Source organism: Cyprinus carpio, chromosome A8 (genome assembly GCF_018340385.1).
Source record: "Cyprinus carpio isolate SPL01 chromosome A8, ASM1834038v1, whole genome shotgun sequence".
In the NCBI taxonomy this organism is placed as follows: domain Eukaryota; kingdom Metazoa; phylum Chordata; class Actinopteri; order Cypriniformes; family Cyprinidae; genus Cyprinus; species Cyprinus carpio.
In genome coordinates, this window is record NC_056579.1 from 3,590,756 (window position 1) to 3,605,603 (window position 14,848).

Sequence of the window (14,848 nt, forward strand, 5' to 3'; positions counted from 1 at the left end):
TAAGTTGTGGATTTAAAGATAGACAGCGTCCAATGTTTACATGCACTGCCATTATAACAACCTAAAAACCCGTTACTTCGGTTCACAGATCATCAACTCCTAAAATTGCAGAGGCACAGATTCATTTCAGGGTGTCCTATTCGCTCCTGCTATCCTAAATGTGGGGCAGATGTTTAAATATGAGTGATTCTGCTCTGTATAGTTTTACATTACCTGGTTTATAACACAATGCCATTTAATTGGATTTTCCTTTACTGACATCCGAATGGAAAAATAAATGACGCCGAGAAGTTTCGCTTCCAGTCTTAAAATTAAGTTTTATTTTACATTTTGGGTTTTACAACTATTAAGATAAAGGGAACATACTTCAGGGTTTGTTCGTATACAGCAGGCCCGATTTCCGTGTAAACACTCTGATTTCCGTTCCGCACCAATCAACAGCACTGATACACTGAATACTGTCAAGGACATCATTTCAATTCCCGAAAATTCATATAAAAATATCTAGAGCATTCTTCACCTCACAGGAACCATTCCGTATTAAAAAGCCGCAAATGAAATGACGCACATCAAAAGATGCTGAAAATCATAAAACATGCACAAACATTTACTCACGACTTAAAACGTTTGTATGTCTCTCTATAAAACAATTAAAAGAGACTGATTAAAAAGTCTCCCTTTCCTCAAAGATATTGCATAAAATTAATGCCACGATTAGTTATATCCGTTTAAATGTAGGGAATAATGGAGCTATTTGGGAACCCTGCTTGAAGTCAATTGCACTTGTGGACGAATGTCAGGCGTCAGACTGAGTGTTCGGTGAAGGAGACCTCCAGCTGCACCAGGCCTGAGTTCAGAAGGGAGCGATCAGTGCGTGACTAGTCGAATTGATTAATTATGACTCTGCAAACTCATTAAATAGGATTCTACGGTTTGCTTGCATGTTGCATGTTTGTAACCCAGCAATCAGTGATGTTTCTGATTAAAGCTAAAACGGACAAGGTGCAAAATAAAAAAACAAATACAGTAATACAAATAAAAATCCCTTCCACCGGCCTACAGTGTATCAGTTAACGTAATAGAATAAACCAAAGGTATTTTTGTACTATAGTGGTTAATATTAAGACTATGGGTTTCAGGAGAGATGTTGTGCTTGGCCTGTATCCCGCCGGACTCCTGCCGCGAGGAATGGGGACGAAGCAGTTTGAAACCCTAATTGGGTTTCTCCTGGAATATGTAAAGGTTATTGACTGTCGCCAGTGCGACGACGTTATCCTGCGGGTGCCAGGAGGTGTAGAGGATCTTTCTGCTGAAGTCCAGGCAGTCGACGCCGATCTCGTTCCTCTTGCGCCGGCTCCCCGTGCACACGCGCCAGGGCTTGAGCGGGCAGCCGGGGGAGCCGTTCTCCCACGAGGCCTCCAGGGTCACGTCCTGCTGGGCGTCGCGGTTGAACATCCGGAAGAAGTTGTTATAGGAGCCCGTCATGACCTCACTGTGAACGGAGAGATGATGAGGCAAAGATGAATATTTTCTTCCTTCATTATGAAGAAAAAAATTTAAAAAGCTAACTGTTATTACCAAAATTTTGCAGAAGGGCTGAGATATAAATATTTATTATATGTATAAAAGTGACCCTGGAGCACAAAAGCAGGCTTAACTTGCTGGGGTATATTTGTAGCAATAGCCAAAAAAAAAAAAAAATACATTGTATGGGTCAAAATGATCGATTTTTCTTTTATGGTAAAAATAATTAGGATATTAAGTAAAGATCATGTTCCATGAAGATATTTAGTAAAATTCCTACCGTAAATATATCAAAACTTAATTTCTGATTAGTAATATGCATTGCTAAGAATTCATTTTGAACAACTTTAAAGATGATTTTTTCAATATTTAGATTTTTTTGCTCCCTCAGATTCCAGATTTTCAAATAGTTGTATCTCAGACAAATATTGTCCTCCTAACAAACCACACATCAATGGAGAGATTATTTATTCAGCTTCAGATGATGCATAAATCTCAATTTCAAAAATTTACACTTAAGACTGGTTTTGTGCTCCAGGTTCACAAAATATTAAATAATGAAAAAAACATTAAACAATTACTTAAAATGAACAATTTTAACTGAAATAAAACAAAATAGTTATTTCAGCACTTCCCTTTTTAATTTAGTTTAACTTGATTTTTTTTTAAATAACTGAAACTGATTTAAAATTAATAAGAACTATATAGACATTTAATAGACACAAAACTATTATAAGCGACAATGCACAACAGAATTACTAACACTTTAAAATTAAAATGAAAACAGAAAATACAAAAATAACATTCTAAATGCTAATTAAAATATTAATAAAGTATAACACTAATACTAAAACAATGATTGATGTATAATTTATGTATTTGCTTTGACTTTCAGGAAAAAACAAACTATGTGTCACGACTTTCACTATAATTTCAGACAAAGGGCCACTGCTGCATTACTGTACAACACTAGTACAAATAAATAAATGAATAATAAAAAAAATATATATCTTGTCATTTTCTACATTGCTTTTCACTAAATAAACAGAGGTAAAAAAAAAAAAAAAAAAAAAAAAAATTATATATATATATATATATTATCTATATATATATATATATATATAAAAAAAAATAATATATATATATATTTGTTTTCAAATGTATTTAGTGCATTCTGAATAGATGTTGTGCAAAATGAAAAGTTCAATTTGATCAATTCTTTTCTGCAGTTATTACTGCCATTGTATTTTATTTATGGGGTCTTTAAGATTTTTTTTTTTTTCAATTTTTTTGAAAAAAAAAAAAAAAAAAGTCTTTCTGCTCCTCAAACCTGCATTTATTTGATCAAAAATTCTGTAAATACATTAATATTGTGAAAAATTATTAGAAATGTCATTTAGCTGAATTTTCAGCATCATTACTCCAGTCTTCAGTGTCACATGATCTTCAGAAATCAATAATCCAAAACATTTCTGATTATTATCAATGTTAAAAACAGCTGTGCTGCTTCATTTTTTTTTTAATAAACCAAGGTTTTCAGGATTATATGATGTATAGAAAATTCAAAAGAACAGCATTAATTTTAAATAGAAATACTGACATTACAAATGTTTTTACTGTTACTTTTGATCAATTAAATGCTTTGCTTAAGTATTAATTTCTTCCAAAAAACACCACCACAACACTGTATGTATCATAAATATTCTTGTACGTTAGCTGAAAATGAGGAAGTTCCTGAAACGGTGTCATGTGTCAGTAAATACTAGCGCTCTGTTAGTCACAGATAAAAGCTCCAGTCAGATAAACTCTCTCTGGATGCATGGCTGTTGGAGGTTTGCTTTGATCATAAACTGAAATGCACCCAAAGAGGCTTTCGTCATTAGCAGGATGTGCGGGAGCTGAACAGAGACGTCATGATGATGGCTTCTCCTCACCTGTCGTCGCTCCTCCAGCAGCACTCAAACTTATCAAAGATGCAGTCGTTCTCGTAGAGAGAGCACAGCTTACTCCTGAGATAACCATGAACCTGATGAGAGAGATCAAATCACAAAACATGTCACACACAGCAGGGAAAGCTAGTTTATGAATATCTCAGTTTAATCTCAGTGCATTCTGGGTAATCAGAGCCATGAAACTAATGTCATAAGTAGACCAAGCAGCATTCATTTAATTACTTGCGATAAAAAACTGCTTAAAGTTTCTGTGAAACCTCTTTGACTTTATCTTCAGAGCCAAAATTAAAAAAAGTTAAATATTGTAAATAAGTATATTTTAAATATGTATTAAAGATAACACATACATACACACACACATACATACAGTACAGGTCAAAAGTTTGGAAACATTACTATTTTTAATGTTTTTGAAAGAAGTCTCTTCTGCTCATCAAGCCTGCATTTATTTGATCAAAAATACAGAAAAAACAGTAATATTGTGAAATATTATTACAACTTAAAATAATAGTTTTCTATTTGAATATACTTTAAAAAAATAATTTATTCCTGTGATGCAAAGCTGAATTTTCAGCATCATTACTCCAGCCTTCAGTGTCACATGTAACATCCAGTCTATCACATGATCATTTAGAAATCATTCTAATATTCTGATTTATTATGAGTGTTGGAAACAGTTCTGCTGTCTAATATATTTGATGAATAAAAGGTTAAAAAGAACTGCATTTATTTCAAATAAAAAAAAAAATTCTAATAATATATTTTCTAATAATATATTTTCTTTACTCTCACTTTTTATCAATTTAACACATCCTTGCTGAATAAAAGTATTGATTTTATTTAAAAAAAAAGAAATAAAAAAAAATTACTGACCCCAAATTACTGACCAGTAGTGTATATTGTTATTACAAAATATTTAGATTTTAAAAACATAGCTTCTTTTTTTTTTTTTTTTTTTTTTTACTTTTTATTAATCAAAGTATCCTAAAAAATTATCACATGTTCTGAAAAAAATATTAAGCAGCAGAACTGTTTCCAACTTTGATAATGAATCATCATATTAGAATGTTTTCTAAAGGATCATGTGATAATGATCCTAAAAATTCAGCTTTGCATCACAGAAAATAAATGATAATTTAAAGTATAATAAATTTAAAAACAATTATTTTAAGTTGTAATAATATTTCACAATATTACTGTTTTTTCTGTATTTTTGATCAAATAAATGCAGGCTTGATGAGCAGAAGAAACTTCTTTCAAAAACATTAAAAATAGTAATGTTTCCAAACTTTTGACCTGTACTGTATATATATATATATATTTAATGTAAATGTTTTTACAGTAGAACACTAAAAAAGTATCCATGCTTTCTACACTATTTTATTTTTCACTAAATAAACAAGCAAAAATTATATTTAAACAATTTTCATTTTCAGATGTATTTAGAGAATTGAGCAGATTTTATGCAAAATAAAGTTTAGTTTTTTATTATTCCATTTCAGATATTATTACTACCACTGTACTGTATTACACTACCATTCATACATTTCTAGGTATAGTTAGCTGTACATATTTATGTTTAACATTGCCTATAATTATCACTAATTATAATTTCTTACTAATACAGGATAGTTAATAATCCAAAGACATAAAAATATATGTCAACAGCGAAGTCAGTCATGTATTAATTTCGGCATTATTTCTATTGACATAATTATTTCGGAATCCAAAGTGCCTTAATTAAGTTTATAATTAATTATAATCATGGTTATTGCAATGTGTCATTAATGCAGTGCATCATATCCAACTTTTCATAATCCAATCAAATCCTGATGGCTTTTGCAACTGAAATATGGAAAAACAGTATTACCATGCAATGCAAAAAACCTATATAGAGATGGTCAAGAAATAAATTCCTGACACCACCTAGTGGTCAATGTTGATAAATTATTATTCTGTTTATAGCAGGGGTCTCCAAACTCAGTCCTGGAGGGCTGCTGGCCTGCAGAGTTCAGCTCAAGCCCCAATCAAACACACATGAACCAGATAATCAAGAGGCATGCTACAAACTTCTAGGCAAGTTGGAGCTAAACTCTGCAGGGCACCGGGCCTCCAGGACCGAGTTTGGAGACCCCTGGTTTATTGGATTCATTCACACAAAATGCAAATGGTAATTTTCTAACCCTCCTGTTGTTCTAAACCTCCTTGACTTTATTCTAAGGTTAGAGAGAAACTTTAAAGAATCTCCTGGATGTTTCTTTTACATAACTATAAGTTATAGAGAGCGTTAAAGATTACCAACAAGGACAAACACTGTCTAATAAAAGCAGTTCTTCTGAAATTGTCTGAATTCATAAAATAGCTTAGATTTCAGTTGTTACTCATTGATGAAGGTCCTCTCCAGAAAGGTGTTCACCTGCAGTGAGTTGAAAACCAGATCAGCATGATTCGAGAATGAATCTTTTTAAGTTTAGTGGGTTGAGTACAGGTTAAGTGTACATTGCAAAGTGAGTCATACAAATTAGAGCAACAATGAGGCTGAGTAAATTATGACAGTTTTCATTTTTAGGCGAACTAATCCTTTAAAAACGATTATGGATTACTATTTTCTCAAGAGCTATTCTGCCTCAGAGACTGAAACAGCACCTGGTAGGTCTCCACCGGTCGGCTCTCCATGTGCAGGTCCCAGATCTTGAGGGTCAGATAATCTCTGGTCATCATGTATCGGCCGCTGTGGCTGAACTTGACGTCGGAGATGGAGGAGATGATTTCAGAGAAGAAGGAGCGTGTGCTGGGGTCCTCGGGCTCCTCGAACACTGCACAGAAACGCATTATAAATGAGTTATACGACAACAGAGAGGTTTACAGCCGAGATCAACCGAAACCGGTGTCATTATGTGTGTCTAAGGAGCAGGGAAACTTCAGAAACGGACATTTGGAGTGTTGGTCACACAGCGCGGACGCCCTCATGTCACACAGGCGCACGGAGCCCTTGCTGCTGCCGTACACAAACGTGTTGCACTGGAGCGGGTGAAACTCCGAGGCCGTGATCACCTCCGTCAGCTCCTCCATGTTGACCGGCTTGATATCAACAATGTCTGAGTCAGCGGTTAAGGGCAAACTTCAGCTACACTATAAGAATGTGAACCAGTGTGCATTATGAGGAAAAAGAATAGAAAATAATAAAGGAAGTTCAGCAATTGCCTTATTAACCACTACGAAACATTCATGTGTTATATAACATTATTGCAAAAATTAAGCATGCATTAAATTGATTGACAGTAAAGACATCTGTAATGTTACAAAAGAGTTCCATTTCAAATAAAATTCCGTTCTTTTGAACTTTTTTTATTCATCAAAGAATCCTGAAAAAATGTGGAAATCATGGTTCTCACAAAAATATGTAGCAGCACAACTGTGTATTAGTTTATTTTCCATAAGCTGCATATTTTATCATCTGAAACATTTCCCACACAGTGATAGTTTCACTTTATATAAATTAATTTATGCTTGCCGTTTATAATAAATGTCACTCTAATTTTAGTTTATACTTATATTTTAATTCCTGTTCTGTTAAATTTAAAGATTTGTTAAATATTATTAATAGTGTTATCGTTAAATTTAAATATCTGTTGAATAAGGGGAACTAAAATACATGTTTATATTATTTATAAGATTTTATTTACTGGCATTTTACATCATTTCTGAATGTAATAATAAAGTGTGACCTATGCACTGAAAATATGAACGATTTCTTTAGAATATAGTGTTAGTGTATATTGTGTTGGTTGATGTTACAGTGAAGTAATTCAGCTTTGCATCACAGGAATAAATTACATTTTCAAATATATTCAAATAGAAAACAGTTATTTTAAATTGAAATAAATAGTTTTTACTGAAAGGCATGCGGCCTTGGTTAGCAAAATCCTCCGGACTCTGAACATGAATAAACACAAATGGATGAACAGGATACTGAAGCTTCGGTCGGTGAAGTCCAGGTGCCACAGGTTGATCCGGAGGTCATCGGCGGACAGGTACGTCTCGTTGTCGCTGTTGACGGAGATGGAGTTGATGTGGTAGGTGTGAGCGTTGGCGTAAACCCGCCGAGGACTCGCCTCCACCATCAGATCCATCGGCTGGAACACTGGAACCTGCGCCGAGCAAAGCCTGTTACTCCTATGGACTTATTAATGCATTAACAGAATTCATAATGTGAGTGTGTGAGTGTGTTCACACCCGTAGTGTTGTGAGGGATGACGGATGCCTGAAGCGGCCATCCTCTTCTTTGAGGTTATAACCCTCCGGTCGCTTGTCTCGTTCACTGATTTTCCAGAGCTTGATGGTTTTATCTGCATGCAAGAAAACAACGGTGCATCGAATAATCTACATATTTGATAACAGAGCAACCTATACATATAAACGTGTGAATGTGACTGTATCTGTGCCAGTGCTGCTATTATTAACTGAACTACTGAAAATCATTTTCATGTAATATTATATGAACAACTTAAACATTTGAAATGTTGCCTTGGGAAAGAAATATAAATATGTTTAAGCTTAAGTACTAAAATTACTAAAACTGATATTTTATATATATATATATATATATATATATATATATATATATATATATATATATATATCAGATTTGTGCATTATGTATTGTATAAATAAAAATAAGTAAGACACACACACATATACATACATACATGTATATATACATACAGTACAGGTCAAAAGTTTGGAAACATTACTATTTTTAATGTTTTTGAAAGAAGTCTCTTCTGCTCGTCAAGCCTGCATTTATTTGATCAAAAATACAGAAAAAAAACAGTAATATTGTGAAATATTATTACAACTTAAAATAATAGTTTTCTATTTGAATATACTTTAAAAAAAATAATTTATTTCCTGTGATGCAAAGCTGAATTTTCAGCATCATTACTCCAGCCTTCAGTGTCACATGTAACATCCAGTCTATCACATGATCATTTAGAAATCATTCTAATATTCTGATTTATTATGAGTGTTGGAAACAGTTCTGCTGTCTAATATATTTGATGAATAAAAGGTTAAAAAGAACTGCATTTATTCAAAATAAAAAAACATTTCTAATAATATATACTCTAATAATATATTTTCTTTACTATCACTTTTTATCAATTTAACACATCCTTGCTGAATAAAAGTATTGATTTTATTTAAAAAAAAAAGAATCAAAAAAATTACTGACCCCAAATTACTGACCAGTAGTGTATATTGTTATTACAAAATATTTATATTTTAAAAACATAGCTTTTTATTCATCAAAGTATCCTAAAAAAGTATCACATGTTCTGAAAAAATATTAAGCAGCAGAACTGTTTCCAACTTTGATAATGAATCATCATATTAGAATGATTTCTAAAGGATCATGTGATAATGATCCTAAAAATTCAGCTTTGCATCACAGAAATAAATGATAATTTAAAGTATAATAAATTTAAAAACAATTATTTTAAATTGTAATAATATTTCACAATATTACTGTTTTTTCTGTATTTTTGATCAAATAAATGCAGGCTTGATGAGGAGAAGAAACTTCTTTCAAAAACATTAAAAATAGTAATGTTTCCAAACTTTTGGTCTGTACTGTATATATATATATATATATAAAATATTAACAATAGAAGTCATATTAAAATAACACTAATCTGTGCATTTCATCTGTTAGCTCACCGTTTGTGGACAACAGGAAATGTGCAGCATTTTTCTGAGGAAGCCAGCGGATCTTGTTGATCTTTTCCTCGATTTCCAGACTCTTCAGATAGTCGAACTCCGGCTCGTGACTCTGGAACGTGCTGTAGACGTTATACTCAGCGCGGCACTGCGGCAGGCTCTTACTCTGATAGGACACAGATGTCACATGACCTTTTAAACATCCTGCATTACAATGATGCTGGCAATCTATGTCGTTAACATAAAAAAAATTATAATTTTTTTTTTTTATAATTATAATTAACTGAAACAAAGCTGAAATAAGATCTAAATGTTAGATGACAAACTTAAATGAAATGTTGCCTTTGCAATTAATTACGAAAAAAGCTGAAACACTAAAATAAACCTAATTCATAATATTAATAAATAATATACAATAGTCTATAAAAAAAAATACTAAAACATAATTGCAATGTGCATTATCAAAAGAATAGTCTACCCAAAATGCTCTCAAATGTGCATATATTTAAATCCAGCGTGTCGTAATTGATCACAAGACACATGAGGACCGATACGTTTTGCACGGCATGTCTAGAAGTGCCAACGTTGAATATGTGGAATATTTATTTATGCTCTCCATTTCAAGCAAGAAAAGCCCATGCACTATAATAATAATTATTTTCATCACAGAAAATTCAATGATATTTTAAGTTTTTGCCGCCTTCCACAAATATTCCAGGATTATAAACCACAAATTTACATTTTGCCAACATGTTTTCAAAACCATAAAATTCCTGATGGAAACACGTCTGTTTGCATACTCAATCTATAAAATCATAAACTTCAGGACCAATTAATAATAAAACAGTCCACTAAAAAATTTGTCTTTTCAAACCTGGTGTGTTGTAATCGATCACAAGACACGCGAGAACCAATAACATTTCGCCTTGAGGTGCCAGGTTTTTGAATATGTGGAGTATGTATTTATGGTGTCCTTTTGCATTTCGAATAACAATTTCAAGCCCGAAAGCTCAGTTACGCTTCCATCACTGATCCATCTCACCTCTTGCTCTTGCTGGAAGATCACTATTCTTCCACCTCGGTCTCCTGTGGCCAAAAGCTCGCCGGAATGATTGAACTCCACCGCGGAGATGATGTCAGCTGCAACACACACAATAATGAATCATTGAAAAGAGCAACTATGAGAGCATATTGTTTCTCTGAATGCTTGTGAGAAGATAAGTGACTGCTTGTGTTTGAGGGCGTGTGGGTGGGAACATGCGGAGCCTGGCATTAAAAGCATCTCGGGCATCTGTACACACAGCATCGTCCAACAACCCCCCATCCCTGCCTTCCCTAACAATAACAATCTCTCTCTCTCTCTCGCTGTCTGTTGTATTATTGTGACGGGCGGCAGCGTGGTGCTGCGCCGTGCCACGCTCTGACTCAAGCCAGAAAACAAATCCTTTATGTTTACAACACATGCACAATTTAACCTCATATAAACATGAGACATATTTAGAGACAAACCGTCGCAAGTCAGAGCCAGTGTTCCGTTTTAAACTTCTCCATGACTTTTCCATTCATCCAGAATTACATTCTAAACTGTTTTATAAATATAGCACTCAAAAGGGCACTTTATAGCACGTAGAACATTTTATAATAAATAAATTATACACAAATAATATAATATTATATACAAATTCACTATAGAGAATTCAATATTTTAAATTTATTTTATAATTTTCATAAATATTCCAGGGATGTAAATCACAATTTTAAAATTCGCTAATATGTTTCCATGACCGTTACATTAGGGCTGCACAATTAATTGAATTTCTAATCGCGAATATATGCCACAATTACGTAATTGTTCAAAAAGGCAATTAATCGTTCAAAGTCCACTTATGTTATTATGCATGCTTAAAATGTGTTTTTTTTCTTTCTACATGTTACCTTAAAGGTTTTTCCCTTTATTTTAATTTTAGTATAACATTATAATAGCATTCATGTTTTTATTTGTTTATAATTTAAAGAAGAAACCAATCCGATGAATAGTTGACATTTGAGGCTTAATACTATAGACAAGCACTAAAACTTTTTTAGGTTATATTCATATAAAAATATGACATGCAGTTGCATCAAATAATGATAAAAACATCATTCAATGTAAATTGTAATAATCGTAATTAATAATCGCAATTACAATTTCAAGGGAATAATCGACAATTATGATTTTTGTCGTAATCGTGCAACCCTACATTACATGCAAAAAGTACAGAACCATAAACTTCAGGAGCAAAGACAGTAGAGGATAAGTGTGAAACATGGCAGCCAAAAACAAAAAAACAAACAAAAATAATAATAAATTCATTACAAAAAAGTAATAACCGGCAAAAAAATGACGCTAAGATTACTACAGATTTCATAAGTTTTGAAGAACCTTTATCAATTTATAACAGTTTTACGGTAGTAACTAAGATATTTTATAAATAGATAAAAACTACATTATTTAATGTATATATGTGACCCAAAAATAATTAAAAAAAAATAGCCAAAAATACACTGTATGGGTCAAAATTATATATGCTTCTTTTACGCCAAAAATCATTAGGGTATTAAGTAAAGATAATGTTACATAAAAATATTTCGCAAATTTCCTACCATAAATATACCAAAACTTAATTTTTGATTAGTAATATGTATTGCTAAGAACTTCATCTGGACAACTTTAAAGGCGTTTTTCTCAAGATTTTGTTTTTTTTGCACCCTCAGATTTTCAAATAGTTGCATCTTGGCCAAATATTGTCCGATCCTAACAAACCACACATCAATGGAAAGATTAGTTTCATATTATATACAATATAAAAATTGACACTTAAGACTGGTTTTGTGGTCCAGGGTCACATATGATTATAAACAAATAAATTAGTAACAGCATTACAACAGTCAAACTGTTTTGACTCGAATAATATCAAGCACAATTATCAAAAATAATACTATAAAAAATTAAGATTTCACAAGCTTTGAAAATCATTCTAATGATCTTCTTATGATTTTACAGTAGTAGCTCTGGTATGTGTGTTTCTGGTGCATCTCACCTTCAGCTACATCATCATCCACAGCTCCCTTGACCTGGGACAGACACCAGCGGCTCTGGCCCTCTCCATCTCCTGGAACCCAAGACAAATTCAGACTGTATGTCCAACACGAAGACCACATGAAAAAACCCCTCTCTGTGTCCAGCACCACAAATGTGTCCTAAACTACCACACCTGTGAAGGACTGGACACTCATACAGTTAATAAAAGCTTCATGAAAATCAGAAATGTCCAATACGTTTGCATGGATCTGAGGAAGAGCTGCTGAGCAGGACTGTGTCCGGCAGTCTGTGCCAAACATCTGAGCACAGCAGCAGCACCAAACATCTGATGATCTACACATGCATCATAACACAGAGGTGGGACCGCGTTTCTGATTCAACATCATGTGCAATTCAAATCAGATTCAACATGCACAAACACTGCAGGACACTAACACCTACAGTTTAACTTCGAAGAAACGTAATGCACGGAAAAACATCATATGCCTGCGTGAATCAGGAGAAATACAGCGAAATTAAAGTTGCATATACCGTCCATGCTGGGCTGGATCTGATTCAGTCCTGGGCCTGTTTATTTTTCGATGCTGATTTCAAGCGTCTTTTCCTCTGACTCGGTTATTTCATAAAGATATCGTAATAAGAGAATGCTGGTTTTCTTAACAAAGTGCCGGAACGCGATTTGATTTCATAATTCCCTCCGTACAGAAGCGCGTTTAGCTTCTCTATCATTCTATCGTCACGCGCGCTGGTTGTGCCCACGCACGAGGCCCGACAGCGACCACACGCGGTCACGTCCGGAACCACCGCTATTTTTGGTCTTCTTCTTTTTAATGTTTAACGGCGGATGGCATCCAGCGTAATTGGCGCACTACCGCCACCATCTGCTCCGGAGTGTGGATCAGATATTAGGTTTACAGACTAATTCAACCAATTCCCTCCTTCTCCCCCAAGCATACAAATACACACACTTCATCCTTATTCTACTATGTAATAACAATACTACTACTAATAATTTTAACCTTCCTCATACTCTATTAAAAACCCCTGTGTCCTTTAAGAAGTCCATAAGAATTCTAGTCTGTGCACCTATTTGGTGTGCTCAATAGCCCTTTTAATGTCATGTCCTGAACCTCTATCTCTCTGAACATCAGACCTGCTGCATCTCAAGACCACATGATCCAGTGAGTCCTCTTCCTGGGAAAGCTCACACAATCACACAATCCAGTGTCATGTATTCCTATCAATTTGAGTGTTTTATTTACTACTTTTTGGTAAAATCGTGACAACAATTTGTAGTCCCAATGGAAGGTTTTTAGGGAATATTAACTCGTAATTCATTTAAAGGTGGTTTTTTTTTTTTTTGTGCACTTAATATCTCAGTCCTTTTAGTCTTTAGTAAAAGCATTTTAACTGATTACTTCATCAAGACATCATCTTCCAGTAAATTACATCATTTTGGTGGAAAAACAACCCGGCGACTTGAGCAAAATCATAATAAATTGCGATAATGTTGTATTATGATAATATATGAAGAGTTCATTTGCAAAAACAGATAACTCAGTTTTTATTAAATTTCATAAATCATGTTATTTATTGTTTTCTTGTGTTAGTAAGCTGTATTTATTTTAGTTAATATTATTTAACCAAAACAACCCAACTGCAGTTTGACTGATATTACTTGGAATGCAGATTAAAAAAAAAAAGAAAACAATTTTTTTTGACATTTTTTTTTCAAATTAACTCTTCATATAAATATTATGTAGGCATGTTAACTTAAATATGTTGCATAAAATAATATTTATTATACCTGCAACAGAAAAGGCCCGATCCCCTTTTAATTTGAAATGAGTTTGAGGAACAGAAAGTAATAACTTATTTGATCTTAATAACAGAGCAATAAGCTCAGACACATAAGCAGGAGCCATGCTATGCACTGCTTTAAAAACATACATCAGAATTATTTTATCCTGAAGTCCACTGGTAGCCACCTGAGCATCTGTTGTTGTTATTGAGTATTATTTCGGCAAATTATAACAGTACTTGTACTTGAGTACAGATTTTCAGTGCTCTTTCCACCGCTGACTCTAAGAGCCATAATACAGTGCTGTGTGCATTCAGACTGCATGCTATAGCTGGAGGTTCTGCTGAAAGGAGACCAGTGCTAGATCACTGAGCTGCATTACACTTTCCAGGACGACAGTTACCTCGTATGTGTCACTTCACACAGCCGTCTCACTGATTCATGAGACATGAGACAAAACACAGCTTGACCTGTGTAATATATACTGTTAATAATTTTTTGTTTTTTGTCTGTTTGTTTTTTTTTAGGACTGGAATTGCAGTTACTTGCGGAATTATCTTCCTTGCGTGGGTTGTACTCTGGCACTGCTCCAGCGCGGATGAATCTAATGTTTTGAGGAGTATGTGTGCATGGCAGTCAGCCACCGCACCAGTGTGAATCCTATATAAGTTACTTAGTAATCACAGATTCTAGCCTACGTCTTGGAATATATGACCCAAATAATAATTTTGCTTGACTATAGTGTGTAGATTTCAAATTATGTACAGTCTA

At 33.6% G+C, this 14,848-nt stretch overlaps 1 protein-coding gene across 1 annotated transcript; it reads right to left on the bottom strand.

The window, feature by feature from the left end:
• Positions 1 to 297: 297 nt before the first annotated feature.
• ppp2r2aa (protein phosphatase 2, regulatory subunit B, alpha a) lies at positions 298 to 13,087 on the bottom strand. Its single transcript, XM_042761652.1, has 10 exons — positions 12,808 to 13,087; positions 12,275 to 12,346; positions 10,237 to 10,334; positions 9,195 to 9,360; positions 7,713 to 7,825; positions 7,450 to 7,627; positions 6,410 to 6,574; positions 6,123 to 6,292; positions 3,459 to 3,550; positions 298 to 1,492 (listed from the first exon to the last, which is right to left on the bottom strand). Exons 1-10 carry the CDS (start codon positions 12,812 to 12,814, stop codon positions 1,213 to 1,215), a joined length of 1,341 nt encoding a protein of 446 aa, XP_042617586.1. The 5' UTR covers positions 12,815 to 13,087; the 3' UTR covers positions 298 to 1,212.
• Positions 13,088 to 14,848: the final 1,761 nt, after the last annotated feature.